This window comes from Pagrus pagrus (genome assembly GCF_965226575.1).
Source record: "Pagrus pagrus genome assembly, chromosome: 21".
NCBI classification, from domain to species: Eukaryota; Metazoa; Chordata; class Actinopteri; order Spariformes; family Sparidae; genus Pagrus; species Pagrus pagrus.
In genome coordinates this window covers 11,379,510-11,395,077 of record NC_140208.1, presented here as the reverse complement: position 1 = coordinate 11,395,077, position 15,568 = coordinate 11,379,510, and the positions used below count along the sequence as shown (strand labels likewise).

At 40.1% G+C, this 15,568-nt stretch overlaps 1 protein-coding gene across 1 annotated transcript in view; it reads right to left on the bottom strand.

Annotated features, from left to right (window-relative positions):
* LOC311250632 (rho-related GTP-binding protein RhoN-like) overlaps positions 1–13,943 on the bottom strand; it is a 30,929-nt gene extending 16,986 nt beyond the window's left edge. Inside the window, exons 1-2 of the mRNA XM_084342486.1 lie at positions 13,625–13,943; positions 11,342–11,429 (exon numbers count right to left, since the gene is read on the bottom strand). Coding sequence (XP_084198612.1) covers positions 11,342–11,429; positions 13,625–13,729 — 193 coding nt within the window. The 5' untranslated portion in view covers positions 13,730–13,943. The remainder of the gene's footprint in view (positions 1–11,341; positions 11,430–13,624) is intronic.
* Between the last annotated feature and the right edge of the window lie 1,625 nt (positions 13,944–15,568).

The window sequence follows — 15,568 nt, the reverse complement described above, 5'->3', positions numbered from 1 at the left end:
CAACATTGAGTGAATTTTGAGTTTATCTTATGGATTTTGTGAACTTCTACTGTTATTATTTTGTCTTCTGTTTAAATTCTGTTTATCTCACAGCACACTCTGAATGCAGTATTTTAATCTGAAAAACATCTAAACCTCTGTCATGTCTATCCTGCTCTATGATGATGCTCGTATTAGTAAATATTATAATTTCACAATGTGATTATTGTGAAATGTCAAATCAGGTTAAACAACAGCATGCTCAAAAACAAACCCGGAGAGGGTATAGGTGCTTAATTGAACTCAATTGCTGAAATATAACAATACAACCTGCCCTTGTCTGTGTTGAACTTGATCCATTTTAGTTGTACATAAATCATGGATTCATGTTCGCGCTGTGTTTGTTGTCATATCGCTCCTCTGGTCTGAAAACAATAGTCTGAAAAGCAGCGTGAAGGAACGAGTGACGCTGGTGTTGCCAATCATGTGAAGAGGTAAACAGTCTTTGTACATTGTTCTTGTCAACAACCTGACAACAGATTTAGATTTTCCATACCACACACGCGGCATATGCACTTTCCATATGGTTCTCGAGAGGATGATAAGGATATTTTTTAAATATTCAATAACTGGTAATGTGTTTACCAAAAGTGTTGGATGTCATTGGGCAGAGCGATCAGGCATTTAGAGTCAGACTAGTAACTGGATTTCAGAGAAAAACTCCCCTTGATGTTTTTCTGAATCAGTGAGCACAGAGGGAGAGAGAGGAGAGTTTCAGCTGAAATCAGCAGTAATCCTGCAGGATTCCTTAAAATTAATGACAGAGGGAAGAGACTGACATCTGGGCATCTCCCCTTCACATTAAACCCTCGCAGCTCCTGTTGTGATTTTATATGCTGTCTGAGCAGCCGTATGTCTCAGAGCACAGCGATGATTCTCAACTTTTAACCCAGAGAATACACGATCCCATCATCCATACATCCTGTTTCGTGGAAGTAAACATGTTCTGCCATGGCTGCTGCAATTCATCTGCTAGATAGAAAAAATCCAAGGTGATACAGCCAGTAGAAAAGAAAAAAAAAGTTGCTAAAGAACACAATGAAGGTAGATTTACTTTATTTACTTCACATAAATATACAGAAATACATTTAAAAAAAACCTCTAAATTAACTAATGAAGACGTCTTTAAGAAGTTGTTTGTAATTGGAATTCAACCTAAAATATGTAATTTACGAGCAGCCCCTGAATGCACCATGAAGACCACTGAGTCCATACAAGCAACCAGCTGTGTACCGCAGGTCAACACAAAGTTAGGATACGATCCAGTCCAGGGCTTTAGAGACAAAAAGGGCAGGTTTTTTTTGTTTGTTTTGTTTTTTGCAGTTTTTAACGAGCCCTAGGGATATCTCCAGCCGTGTTTGTGGCAACCAAAACAGGTATTTTAAGCCAAAACGTGATCTTTTCCGAACCCTAACCAAGTGGTTTTTGTGCCCAAACCTAACCAGAGCATAAGCACAGCGCTGTCACAACTTAAGATTGAAAACTGAATCTAAAGAATCGAAGTTACAACATAAAAAATGTAGCTTCAACATATCCCTGGTTTCTGAAACATGCACCGCCACATTTATTCTGGTAATTGGGTTGCACTAAAAGTAATAAAAAGATGCTAAGCCAAAACACAGACAGTTCGAGGATCACTTCAATATCGTGTCAACATCCACTTTTACATAATCAACCGTGTTAAAGAAGACACAGTTTACAATCACCTCATACAAACATGTTCAGAACATGACGAGGGGCGGCGATGAAGGGGTACTCGAGCTGATCTGAGAGGGTTGTTGGGGCGCAGACGAAAAAGGTTGAGAGCCACTGAACCGCAGTATATGATGTACCATTCCACGTAATTATGCTTGTAAAGTAACAACAAAGATATTTTTAACAGCGCTGAACTGAACTATGTTTTTCAACCAGGAACCCATCACTGTTAGGAACCATCACGGGGCCGGGGGGTTCGTTTGTGATCCGAGTTTCCAAAACCAAAGTACAGAAACATAACGGCAGGAAAACACGAGTAGAGATTTCAGCGTATCTCAGTAGAAACAGGGTCACCGCCATCGAGCCGTATCAGTAACGGCTGAGGTGTTGGGGGTTGAATGGAGTGGTCATAGCTACGTCTTGCATTATAGAGAAGGGATAGAGAGGGTCTTAAGTGGATGGATAGACCCCTGAGTGCCCTCCATGTGTGTTTCTGTGTCTAAACAAAGTGCACCACAAAATCTAATTACTTTTTCCCAGTCGTATACTGTAACAACAGAGCCACTATGCTTTAAACCACTGTCTAAAAAAATGAGGAATGACTCCATATATCTCCTCTGTGTGGCCTGAAAACAACATAGTTGTGGATGCGTTTTCTTTGGGTTGTCTGTGAAGTATTTTTAGTGGGTTTTTTGTTTTATTTTTATGGGGATAATGCCTGTCTCTCGACATGTCTGACTCTAAACAATCCTTTTTGTACACGTTTCTGTTGAGTTTTATGCGCCACAATGATTTGTAGCATTTTCAGGCCATGTGACAGTGGGAACAAAATAAAGGAATATGCTGACACGTGTTGTGAACGGATTTATTTTGAGAAGAAATGTTTCTTTGGAAAAAAAGAGCTTGAGAAGGTAAAGCAAAAGCAAGTACTAGGGCTGCAACTCACGATTATTTTCACTGTTGAATGATCTGTTGGTTATTTTCTGGATTAATCGATTAGTTTTTTGGTCTGTAAAATGTCGGAAAATGGTGTTCCCAAAGCCCAAGACGACGGCCTCAACTCAAAGATATTCAGTTTACTGTCATAGAGGAGTAAAGAAACCAGAAAATATTCACATTGAAGAAGCTGAAATCAGATAATTTGACAATTCATTTCCAGCTGTGTGTGGCCACAAAACATTTTTTGACAGGAAGTTGGGATATCTTTACCTGTGTTTATGGCAACCAAGGCAGGTATTTTAGGCCAAAACACAATCTTTTCTTAACCATAACCAAGTAGTTTGTGCTTGAACCTAACCACGCCATCAGCACAGCGTTGTTACAACATAAAATGAAAATGTAAGCTAAAGAAAGTAAAGTTGAGATTGTTTGCATCAAGAAAGATGCAGATACTGAGTCTGCCTGGTAGAAGTTGAGTAAATAAGTGAACAAGTTTAGTTTAAATTCTCACGTTTGAGTTCTGTTGGTGCTAAAGAGTCTCTAAAAGTGCAAAAGTCAAGTCTGAAAGTTTGTGTGTTCAATTCTGTTCAGACTTGCTGTCTCTCTCAGACAGACTGCTCAGTTACACATGCACCAGTAGCACAGAGACAGAGCGGTCGTTCCTCTGGGAATGAGAGTGGAGACACATCTAGGCCATTGATTTTCAATGTACCCTCGGTCGTCTAATGGGCTGCATGAGCAGAGGAGAATCAGACCAGGATGACTGGGGCACAGACTCCTCGCACCGTGAAAACTTACTGACACTCGTTTAGTCCACACTCAGTCTGCTCTCTCCTACACGGCTTTGTGCACTTAACACTCAGCTCTCCACTCTGACATTATATCCTTCTCTCTCTTCGCTGTCTCTATTTATATATTCCCCCACTCCTCTAATCTCTCAGAGCACTTACTCATACACACAAACATGCACGCCCCTGCACGTGTTTAGCAGAAACAACAGCACTTGGACTAAAAACCCAGTTCCCCAGCTTTCTGCGCTCGGATCCAAAGAGCCTCTGAAGCGCTTCAACACATCAAGCTATCTTCTCCGCTCGTTTCTGACACGGAGCCAGGTGCCACTCGCGCACAGAGCACATCTGGGTAGTGCTTTCAAGGAGCCAGCATGTAATTGGGGTCATAAAAGCCGCTCATGAATGAATGATGGATTGTAAAGGCATTCTCGGCCGCAGACACCGTCGACCTGGGATGGATGGATGGATGGATGGATGCAACAGGGACAACAGTGTCTGCGATGTTTGCAAAGCATGTGTATAGTGAGTGTGTGCACAAGCAAGCATCCATATGTCAAAACAAAGGTAACAAAGGTGCCCTGGAGGTAGTATCACACAAGTCAGGTTACATGCTTCTGAGCAGGAAGCTGCCCGGAGGACAGAGTTCAAGGCGGCAAACCTCAATGCGTTCCTCCATTGCTCACTGTTTAAAGGTGTGACACTGCAGGTCGAGCCGGTTGTTTTATTGACTTTTACCTCGCACTTTCTCAGCTGTGAAACCTGTGTGTTTTGTGCTTCTATTTTTTGGCAGAAGTTACCTGCAGGCAACAACCACTTCTCTTTGTCGTCAGCCAGCCCACGGAGGAGAAATAAACTCCGAATTCGACCAGAATTGTATTTCTTTGCAGCAGCAGCAGTGGAATGTGAAGGTTCTTCATGAATTCAGTCAAGACAACTGAACTTTAAACACTGAATTTTGTTATGCGTGTTACCGAATCATGAACGAAACAGATATGTTGTGAAGAAGTTGCTAATTATTCAGCATAATTAAGGTTGTTCTTGATGTTTATTTTATGTCTTCTTTTGTGCCGGGGGAAACAATGAAAACTTGATAACGAAAGACTAACTGAACTGTTTTGAAAGCAGTCAGCCCTTCATTACACTGACTTTAAAAGAGCACAAATTCAATAATACTAATTTATAAAGAAGAAGAAGAATATAACCTTCTTTATATGAGAGTATTTGCACCAACAGTCCTTTTAGCCGGCTACACTACTACCCACTCAATGATAACAATATGCCGGTTTCAGCGTCAACCATGGTATGAAATGTGGCCATTATCATACCTGAAGAAAACATAGTTTCCATCAAGTTTCAGTCAGGACATAATAAAGCATTTGTTCAACCAAAAAACACCCTGTTTTCATTCCTTTAAGGGTCATTTTAGTTCATAATAATCATAATCACAATTACGTAATACAGTAAACAATGATACCATGAAACCGCATTATTTTCTAAGATGGTTACGGTTACATGAAAATCTCATACCATTGGCGACCACAAGTCAATAACAGACATGCCCAAGTACAATTGAGTGTCGAAAAATGACTTGTCATTAAGCCAAATTTCAATGCCTGGAAGGTTAATCTCATCAGCGCCAGTGGGCAATAAGGCATGCAGTATGCTTGTTGAGCCAAGATCTAATCTTTCGTTATAACGGACTAAATCAAATTGGTACCGTTCGGGGGCTGGTATCAAAATCAAGGTATCAGTAACCTCACTGAAGCTTTTTAAACGATACCCAGCCCTGTCCACCACTATAAACATCAGCCACCGCCATCAGCGAATGTCATCTTATTCGCCAATAGGCCGATTGCTGTCAACAAGGCGATTATCAGCCGAGACCCTAAATCGATGCATTCCTAGTCACTATGAAAAGTAAAGCAAATTGTTAATTACATTGCTGAAACCAGCTTAATTAAGAGAGAAGTCCTTCAACCCTGCAACAAACAATAAACACAACACTGACATATTATCACCTTGAGTTAATATTTCAAACATGCTAGCTGCTTACTGACAAAGACAGAGCAACATTAGCATCTGTATATAATATTCACTCTCCTTTAAAACACTGTATGTGACTCTTCAGCTGGTAAATGCTCCACTGTGTTTCAGATCTGCAATTAAAATCCACAGTTTCTTATAACTCAGCTTGCAGGTGGGATAAAATCTACACCTACACGGCATCCATTTAGAAATAACCTCGCACCACGTCTGCCTTTCAGCACATCTTAAATATATGCTGTCCTTTTATTGAGCTACGTGTTATATCGCCTCTGTACTTTCATGCTCGGCAAGTCGCTCACATGTGCGCTCATAAAGTTAGAAGGTGAACCAGGACAAATTCAGCTTTAATGCCAAGTTTCATATTATTACATGAGACGTAATTACCTTGGATTCTGGTGGGAAAAAGGGGTGATTTTAAGGCATATTCATAATTTGCACTGGACGATTAATTAAGAATATAAAGGTCACCCCTGGAGTGTACTTATTAATATAATTTATGACCCTTTTTAGCCTTACATTGTCATATTGGTTGATAATTGAGCAGATGCTTGTGAACTGTGACTTTTCTTTGGGCTCAAGTCAGAACAACTCTGATTCTAGTGGGCGATTAATGCAGGAGGAAAGGAATTAAGTTAAATAATCGCACTGGGAGTGCAAACACAACCGGTGGCAAACGGTCGCCTGCAGATGACCTCACACATGCACGCTGGATAAAGATCATTTGTTGCAGGACGGTGAGCTGGAAACAGATCAATCAGCAGAGAAATTTGACTCAGCACAAAGTTTTTGTTCTCCTTTTTCGTCACAGAGGAAATGAGGAGAAACTGAGTGAGAAGAAGTGGAGAAGAGACTTAAAGACAGATAGAGGGACGGTTAAAGGAAACGCAAGGTAAGCTAATAAAGTGCAAGACTGCTGAGAGGGCAGCGCCCCGATACTGTGGGACTCCTGACCTTGACTGGTCGGAGGAGAAGAAGAAATCCAGACATTAAACTGTGTTACAGCACATGAGCTTGGCTGGGATCAGATATTAAGTTCTCTGTCTTGTCATCTTATTCATCTGGAGAGCGCAGATCCCTCACTGCACAACTGCTGTGTCATCATAATCAGCAACGCGTTCGATTTGAGACTAATTTGTTTTGTTGTTTTATGGTAATCTGAGCTAACAATTGTCTTTTGATGACTCCACAAGGTCCGCTGCACATTAAAAAATTGCAGACGCTCCTCAGGAAAGAGGATTTGACTTATTACTTCGGCTATTTGTTGTGAGCAGAGATCAGTTTGTTCGTTTTTTAAATGTTTCCCTGCAGGTTTTCGATTTAAAATATACGTTTTTTCCAACATCAGTAGAGAAAAAGGGAAACTTATTTGCAAATGCAATATAAAGTAAAAGACGTGGGTGTGTGATGGATGGAATAGCCTTGTTGGAGACTTCTAAATCATCACCCACATGATTGTGTTTTAGTGATTTGAATGCAATCAGAGCTTTAGACACGATCAAGACTGAGACATTATCTTCTTGTGCCAGAGCCACAAAAATGCTAACAAGCATGACTGAGATTGACATAGCTTTAGAAGTTACAACTCTTACAAAAGAACAAACCGAAAAAAGTCCCCAAAAAATCGCTGGAGAGAAAAAAACATGTGCAGAAGCGATCCAGGAAGTGAGAAAAACTTTCTTGGCTTACGAGCTGGACGAGTAACTCTCATGTATCTTGTGTTGCAGCCCCTACTGCAGCCTCAGTGTCAACTGAAAAGGACATCAGAAGGACGCACATGTCACTCGCAACTGATTGGCTATGGCAACATCCCAACCAGACTTGGCTAACATGAACACTGTGTCAGACTGAATAATGCAGTGAAGCAAAATGGCAGTTCAGTCTGATTATCGGGCCTGGCCGGAGCGTCACTTCAAGGCTCAAGTACCAACAGGGCAAACGAGGCAACTGCCTCGTCAGGGGGCTTAAGATTCACCATGTAGAAATGTTTTTCAAAGATTTTAAAGTCATTTTTGGACTGTATGCACAGTGCATTGTACTGACACTTTTTTGGATCACATAGTTGGATCTAGGGGCAGGGTTAGGTTACAGGCAGGCAAACCAGAAGTTGAGTTTTCGATGATCTGTAACTTTTGAACGGAGACTCGGGGACAAGAAAACCATTAGAGGGATCGTGGCTGCGAGTTGATTCAAAGTGAATGGGATGGATCATAGGGGAAATTTGACCAAAAAATATCTCGACTTGAACTGTGGTCTCTAGCTTGCCAGCCTTCCCACCTGAGAAATGGACGTGTGAAGAGCTACAGCTCTATGACAGCTGTACAAACTCAAGGAGGATCATGCGATGTGATCAAAAGCTCCAGAACAGCTTCTACCGTCACCCCGAGGTGAGCCTGGTTTTTCGCCCGCTGTTTCCGAGGCCAAGAATTCACTTTGACTCTCAACTTGACTCACATTGTTGGGATCCTAATCTTGACTCGGTGTCACAAACAACCCAGCGTGAAAGGCAGAAGAGGAAAGAGATTAAGATGGCAGAAAGATTGAGGGAAGGATGAAGGCCAACAGAGATGTACACAGAAGAGACCGAGGGGGGAATTTAGTTTGGCAGGGAGTCTGAAAACAAGCCTGCGAGGATGTAGAAGGAAGAGGCAGGAGGTTGAAGAGGCAGTGGGTGGTGTAGCAAGATGAAGAATGAAGGAGACAGGGGGCAAGTGTTTGGTCACACAGCAAGTGCCTGATTAATTAAATCCACTGTTTGTTTCTGCACAATGAGAGGGCAGCTCGGAGGCTCGTTCTGGCACCTTGCCTAACGCTCGCTCCTCTCTGTGAGCCTGAACAACACTTCTCTTCTTATCTGTTATCCACACGGGAGCGCCAGTCTTATATCTTAAAATCTTTGATGTGTTTGTTCTCATTTATCATCTGTATTTGCATCCTTTGGCGCTCACAACAAATCTGTTTTATTAAAAGGCACCTTTCTGAATGAATTTGAATGTCAATTGGTACCACTTCACCTCGAATATAAACACAGCCGTCTCAGTTAAAGTCGTTTAATTATACATATTTGAAAATGTACACTAATGTAGTTTTTTGTAGTCTACTGCCGTTTCAAACACTCAAAAATGTAGCTGTTTGGTGATGAGAACACAACAGATTTTTCTATACAACTTGTCGGATGGCTTCACTCCAACTGCTTACTGCTGTCATGCAAACTGCAGACAAACCGAACGCTCCCAAACATTTGCCCTGCTGTCTCTCACGCATGCCTGCACAAGCCTGTGAACACACACTCCGGCAGAAGTATGTACATACTCAAACAAAACTGCGATTGCATAAGAAATAGCAAATGTAAGTAAAGGTTGGGTATTACAGCACCTTCCACAGCAGCACGCACACCCTTGTATTCCCCCCCGCCTCTATTCAGTTGTTAGCAAGGCAGGTACCAGGGGGGATTGTAGTAATACTGATGTAGGTGCTGGTGCACCTGTCTCCTGAGACAAACTCAGAATAGCTGGCAGGGACGCTGCGAGGCAACGTCTCCTTTCAGCAGCTTAAGAGAGCTGATGGGAGCCAGCTCAGGTGAGACATGGATCACATAATCGAGATCATTCAGTCTGGTTTTCGACCAAAATCCAGGCCCAATGAGAGCACCTAACCCCTGACTCGAACATCTATAGTGAAAATCTCCTGCTATGTCTCCCCTATAATAATTTGTCACAGAGGTGGCTGGTTCTTGGGGTGTATTGAATGGTCATACTAATATTATAGGAATATTATAGGAAAACACCAGGCAGCAGAGTGGCTCTATGATCCTCTTGCTTCAGCACGACAGACAGCTCCATGGATTTAAGGAGCTGTGTTTGTGTTTCACCCGAAACTCCACCCTTTTCTCTTTTTTCCCCTCTAGTTTCCCTTGTTTTTCTTTTCATCTCCGTACATTTATGAAGCTGATTCATAAAGCCCTGGGAGACCCTTGAATTTGTTGCTCAAGTTGACACATTTCCAACTCAATCAACTCTTCAGGTCACTTCAAAAGAATTCAAGTCAAATTGCTCCTGACCATTTTTCTGTGTATGCAATCACGCCACCTCTAACAGTTGCTTTGTGTTCTGTCTGAGCACACATTAAAGTTCACTAAATATATCTTGTTTGTTTAGTTGGTACAAAAAAGGAGTGTACAAACAACAAGTTGTTGATTTTGTGACCACAAGTTGTTGTTTCTTACACTTACAAATTAAACTAACACAAAATAACGTGTTAATTAGCCAGCTTTAGAGGTGCTGGCTGCCAGATGTATACAAATATATTACATATAATTATATTATATTCTTCTATAATCACCGAGGTCTTTCTCTTTATCGCTACATCTTTCCATCCAATTCAGAATACTTCCTAACTTACAGCCGAAAAGGTTACATAAACACAAATAAATCAGTTATTATTGCTTTATAAATCAGTAAAAAGCCATTAATAAATTCAGTATTATCTGCCAGACTGTAAAACACCTCTTGGCTGGTGTGTATCCTCCCATAAACCCTTTTTTAAAGTCTTCCTTATTAAAAAGCAATTCCTGTTTTTCTTTAACAGTATCGAACACTCAGATTTATTTATTGAGAAGGTTTCGCCAAGCTTTGCTGAGAAAACACCTCATATCTTACTCATAAAGGTATGCACAGTTAAACCTGGGAGTGCTATGTCCGCCATGTGCAGCCTCTATTGAATATGACACAATAAAGTCCTGAGTGGCGCATGCTTCACACAAAAAGATGAATGGAATTTTTCTGTTTGGCGGAGTAAATTACTGTTTAAGCCTTCCTTTAGTGTAATTGTCGAGTGAGAGAAAGGTGTGTGTGTGTGTGTCCGTGTGTGTGTGAAACAGCCAGTAATTTCTGAGGGTGTTGTTCAAACACAGCGGAGAGGCCTCACCCACTGCAAACCAACAGGCAACGCCAGCTTCAGCAGCTGCAGCTCTTAATCTCCGGCTCGTCTAGCTGGTCTGTCCGTATGTCTGCATGGGCGGAGGTTAATGGAACGCAGCGCGTTAAAGCTGCTCTCTGTGCTTGTGTGAGAACAAGTTTTCGGGTGTCGTTATGTAAGTGGAAATGAAATGCGAAAGGGCCTGAAGGCTGACAGAGGGAGAAAGTTGGCTTCGACTGAAAGACTCCTCCGGAAACTCTCAATTGCTTAAATTTAGTGTGAAAAAAATACAAACTTTGTCAGCCTAAAAATCATTATGACACAAGTCCTCACATATTAGAGTTAACTTTACAGCTCTCCAAAGCTGCCCCGGAGCCAAATGAGCACTATGAGTGGACAAACAACTCTGCAAACAACATCAATTAACTCAAAAATAACAAACTTGTTTCAACATTTGAAAACCTGCCGTGTTATACTAGTCACGATGCCTAATTGTAACTGTTTTAAAGTCATGTATGCAGCCAATTTTACAGTGTTCATAAGTGGTGATTATGTTGTGACAGCCACTCGAAGTGTTGAATGAAAAGTTGTTTATGCTCTCACAGGTCTGATATAACTGAAACGGCTGAGTATAAATGTAAATTTGACTGAGGGGTGATGACAGGACTGACGTTGTATAAACACTTTACAAACAGACTCAAGTTCTGCATCTGCTAAGGGTGGCTCGACATCTAAAACTAAATTAAATTACTTAAAAACACACAGTTGACTCCCAGCTGATTATCCCGACACACTCGAGCTGTGGCTGCTTCTGTTTTTGGCCCACAGCCCGGATGTTTGTTGAACACTCCGAGGAATCAGCTGCTTCATCACATTGGCATGATAAGAATGAAAACCAAACCCCGCGCGCGTCTTACCTGAAGTGTCCCACATGTTGAGCTCGATCCTCTGTTTGTCGATCTCGAAGCTGGCTGTGTAATTCTCAAACACCGTGGGAACATAATTCTGAAATGAGACACGCAGGGCTAAAATTAGATGAAAAGCTCAGAGAGGTGTGGTGTGCACATGGTTAGATCTGATTTAAATCAAGATAGTGTAAGGTAGAAAAGACAATCTTAATTATTTGAGGCAGCTGGGGCGCAGATGATAGAACATCAGAGGGAGGAGATATGGTGTGTGTGGAAAGTAGATGAGGCCAATTCTGAGTTTTGACCTATTTCCAAATTCACAGATTTAGGTCAACAAGCTCTGATTTCATTATCTTCAACACTTCAAGAGTTTCAATTAAAACTCTACAAGTGCAGAGAGAAATTCCAGTCCATTACATCTGTGCTTCTTCTTTCATGTAACATACAGTATACTGTGTTTTTGTTCATTTCATTACAACTTTTTCTTATTAATTATACTTCTCGTTGTTAATGTAGCCTTTGAAAATGTCATATAATGTAAGCGCAGGCGAAAACACAACACAGATCTAATGAAACTGTGATGTCCTTGCTGGCTGTGTAGAATGTCAATGGATATTGTCCAAAATGTCGACTGCTAGCTGAAAAATATCTAGGTTTAAGTGTTGAATCCTTTATTGTACCTGATGTCTTCTGATTGATTAGCTCATGTGTTATTTAAGTCTTGTCTAACAGATTATTTTGTGAAATGTTTGATATGTTTCGGTAACATCAGTAGTATGGAAGCCCAGTGCTGCCAGAAGAAAAGTAGAATAGTATCACGTTATAATATGAAAAGTTTTAAGTTACAACAAGATATTTTCAAGTTATTACGAAATACAAAATGATCACGTTATAAAAAGGAACTTTCGTTTTATAACAATATGGTGATTATTATGTAGTAATGTGAAACATTGCACATTATAACATTATAATCTGTGGTTATATCATTAATGTTTAATTTAGTGTTTTACATGAAATATTTCATGTTATAACTTTATAATATTTTGATATACAATTAAAAATTTCATGTTATAATGTTATTATGTTGTTATTATAATGTTAATTATATTTTAGCATGGTCTAGATACTACATACATTTTTCACACTATTACGTTCTCATTTATTGTTATACATAAAATGTTTCACGTTATAACTTTATAATTTATTGTTATACATAAATGTTTCATGTTATTACGTTAAAATCGACTGTTATACCATGAAAAGTTTAACGTTATATCTTAGCATGGTTTATATTACAATCTATTGTGTACCATCAAATGTTTCACGTTATAACAAGAAATTTTCATTTTATAACAAGATAGTTTCAGGTTACATTTTTTCATTATGACGCAAAACGTTTTAAGTTAAAACACCATATTAGTTTGGTTCCTCTTTTTCTAGTGTGGCAGCAATAAGCTTCCATACACAACATTTTTGTTCATTAGGAAAACATTATAACTGACCATTCATTTAAATATTCATTCACATATTTATCAATTGATTGGTTGATTGAATTGTTTGTTTATTTGTTTGACAGGGACAGTTAGCTATAAGCTTATGTACATCTGTAGTCCCTGGAAAAAGACCTCACATCTCTGTTGAGAAAATTACACTATAATGTAAAAAAAACAAAACACCATACAACAACAACAACAACAACAACATCAGCCACCCAGCAACAACAACAACAACAACAACACGTTTTTAAAACAGTCAAACGCAGGATGGAATGTTATTCGTCATGTCTAACGTGACAAAATCTAGAAAAACAGGTGGTGATTCAGCGCGTTTCTCAGAGGCAGAGGCTGCTCCTTCAGCGACCGATGGTTTACGCGCGTTATGCGCAAAAGCGCACAGACCACAGCGCGACTTCTGTGGCCACTGGGCGCGAGTCTGCACCTGAAAACGCCCTCAGTTCGTCTAGTTTTTACATTATTATAGAAATTAAAGATCCAACAACATCTGTAATGAAGAGGTGTATAATCTAGAGTATTAACTAATCTAATCTTGGTAGAAATCACCAATTCCCACCAATAAGAAAGGATCTAAACCATGTAAAATACATTTTAAAAAGCTATAAATGAATTACATATGTGTGTGTCATCAGTCATTTCCAAACATTCAGATGAGAAAAGTGAAAAAAGTGTCAGGCTGGATGGAGACTCCACCGTGCCGCCCGGTTCCAGCAGGGACTTTACGCACCTGTGCTGCAGTCATCACTCAGGTGTTTACATCAAACTGTGTCTTTCTTACCTCTGGGTACGAGTCTTTGGCGAAAACGTGAAGGAGAGCCGTCTTCCCACACTGAGCGTCGCCGACCACCACGATCTTACAGCGGAGTAATCCCTTGCTCTCCATCGTGCCCCGAGTATCACTGAGTGGCTCCGTGCCGCTGCCCACTTGTCATTTAGCTCCAAACGAGTTGAGGGTCGAGGATCAGCTCTGAATGATGTAAATGTTGTCAATGTTTCCGCCGAAGAAGAAATCACGTCAGATCCGAAACAGACAGAAACTTCAGCACCACAGTCGGATGGAGTTTCGGCTACATGCTCTGCGCACTGCTCAGCTCCTCTGCTCCACCAGAGAAGTGAGATGTGACTACACCTGTGAAGGAGCGTCACTGGAAACTGATTTCCCGTGAGAGCTTTCAGAATAAAAGCCTGGAACATAAACTAAGCTCACCATAAAGCTTTCAGTCTAGATGGATACAACATGCTCGACACTAAATCGTCCATTGCCTACTTTGTTAAATAGTTGTTGTTGTTGTTGTTGTTGTTGTTGTTGTTGTTGCTGCTTGTTTTAAACTGTTATTTCTTTTCTTTTTTTTTCTTATTTATTTTTGTGTGTTCTTCCTCTGTTAAGCACTCTGGGCTGCATCTCTGCATGAAAGGTGCTGTATAAATAAAGTTATTATTATTATTATTATTATTATTATTATAACAGTGTTGATTTCTTCATCAAATAATTTTCACCACTGATTTAATCGAAGACATTTTTCACTTACGAAAACGAGAAGATGACTAAATAAAAGAAAATCCTCAAGAGAGAGACTAAAAATAGTAATATAAATGTATAATATAATATCCGATAGTATAGTAGGTGGATACACAAGGATGTATAATGTAACACACCTATTATTGATATTATTTGTATCATTATTATTATTATTATTATTACTGGGTTAGTATTTATTTTTGCCATTACTTTGAAGCCATGATGCTTTTACTTCCGGTCTTCCTCTGGCTGTCTCTGTCTGTCTTGGTGAAATGTGAGTTTTTCAGTTTATTCACTTCAACACTGTGTAAACTCGTTACCCGCCTTCTGTAACTCATCATTAAATTAAAATGAGCCAAATCAACAGAAGAGAAAATCTGACATATTTCCATTATATTAAAACCTCTGTGAAATCCTGGTAAACTGTATATTGTGCAGTGCTTTATTATCGTCACAATGACTCAAGTGTAGCACAGTACAGTCAGTATAGTCTACTCATTTATATGTTGCACATACGATGACTTTCTCACACTCTCATTTCTCACTTCACTTCATTATACACTTTATTATTACAGTCTATTATCACAGACTGTATAAACACAGCAGGATCATCTTGTGACAGGTCTTTCAGCTCCACCTGCTGGTCAAACTGAAAAAGGTCATTCATTTTCAACAGGCTGCAAATGAAGATCCACTCAATAGAGAATGATGACTGTCTTCAATTGTTTTATTTAATTAGGAAACATATTAACAAAGCAAAAGTGGTCCAATCCCAATCCCTCGTTTGTCTTTAAGACTAATAGTAAAATCAGAATGTATAACTTTTTGTTGATCATTATATCATCACAGCTGAAAAATGTGCATTTCTCCTTTAGATGCTACACTTGAGTAAAAGTAGAAAGAGTAGTCCTGTGACTCAAAATCTTACCAAAGTAAAAGCACAACAAATTGTAGTTTAAGTAATAAACAGACTCCTCACTAGAATGACGTGTGGCAGCCAAGAAAACACAAAAGGGCCTAAACAGACCAGAGTTCCTGGCTGGCAGTCTAAGGGGATGAGGTTGTCAGTGAGTCAGGGACAGACTCAGAATGAGTGTGAGAGCCACCTGGGAGTCAGTCCACACCTCTTTTAGGCCTTCACAAAAGGGCGTCGTCACACCATGATTGGCTGGGAGGGGAATGCCCCAAGCTGTCAGTCTGCTG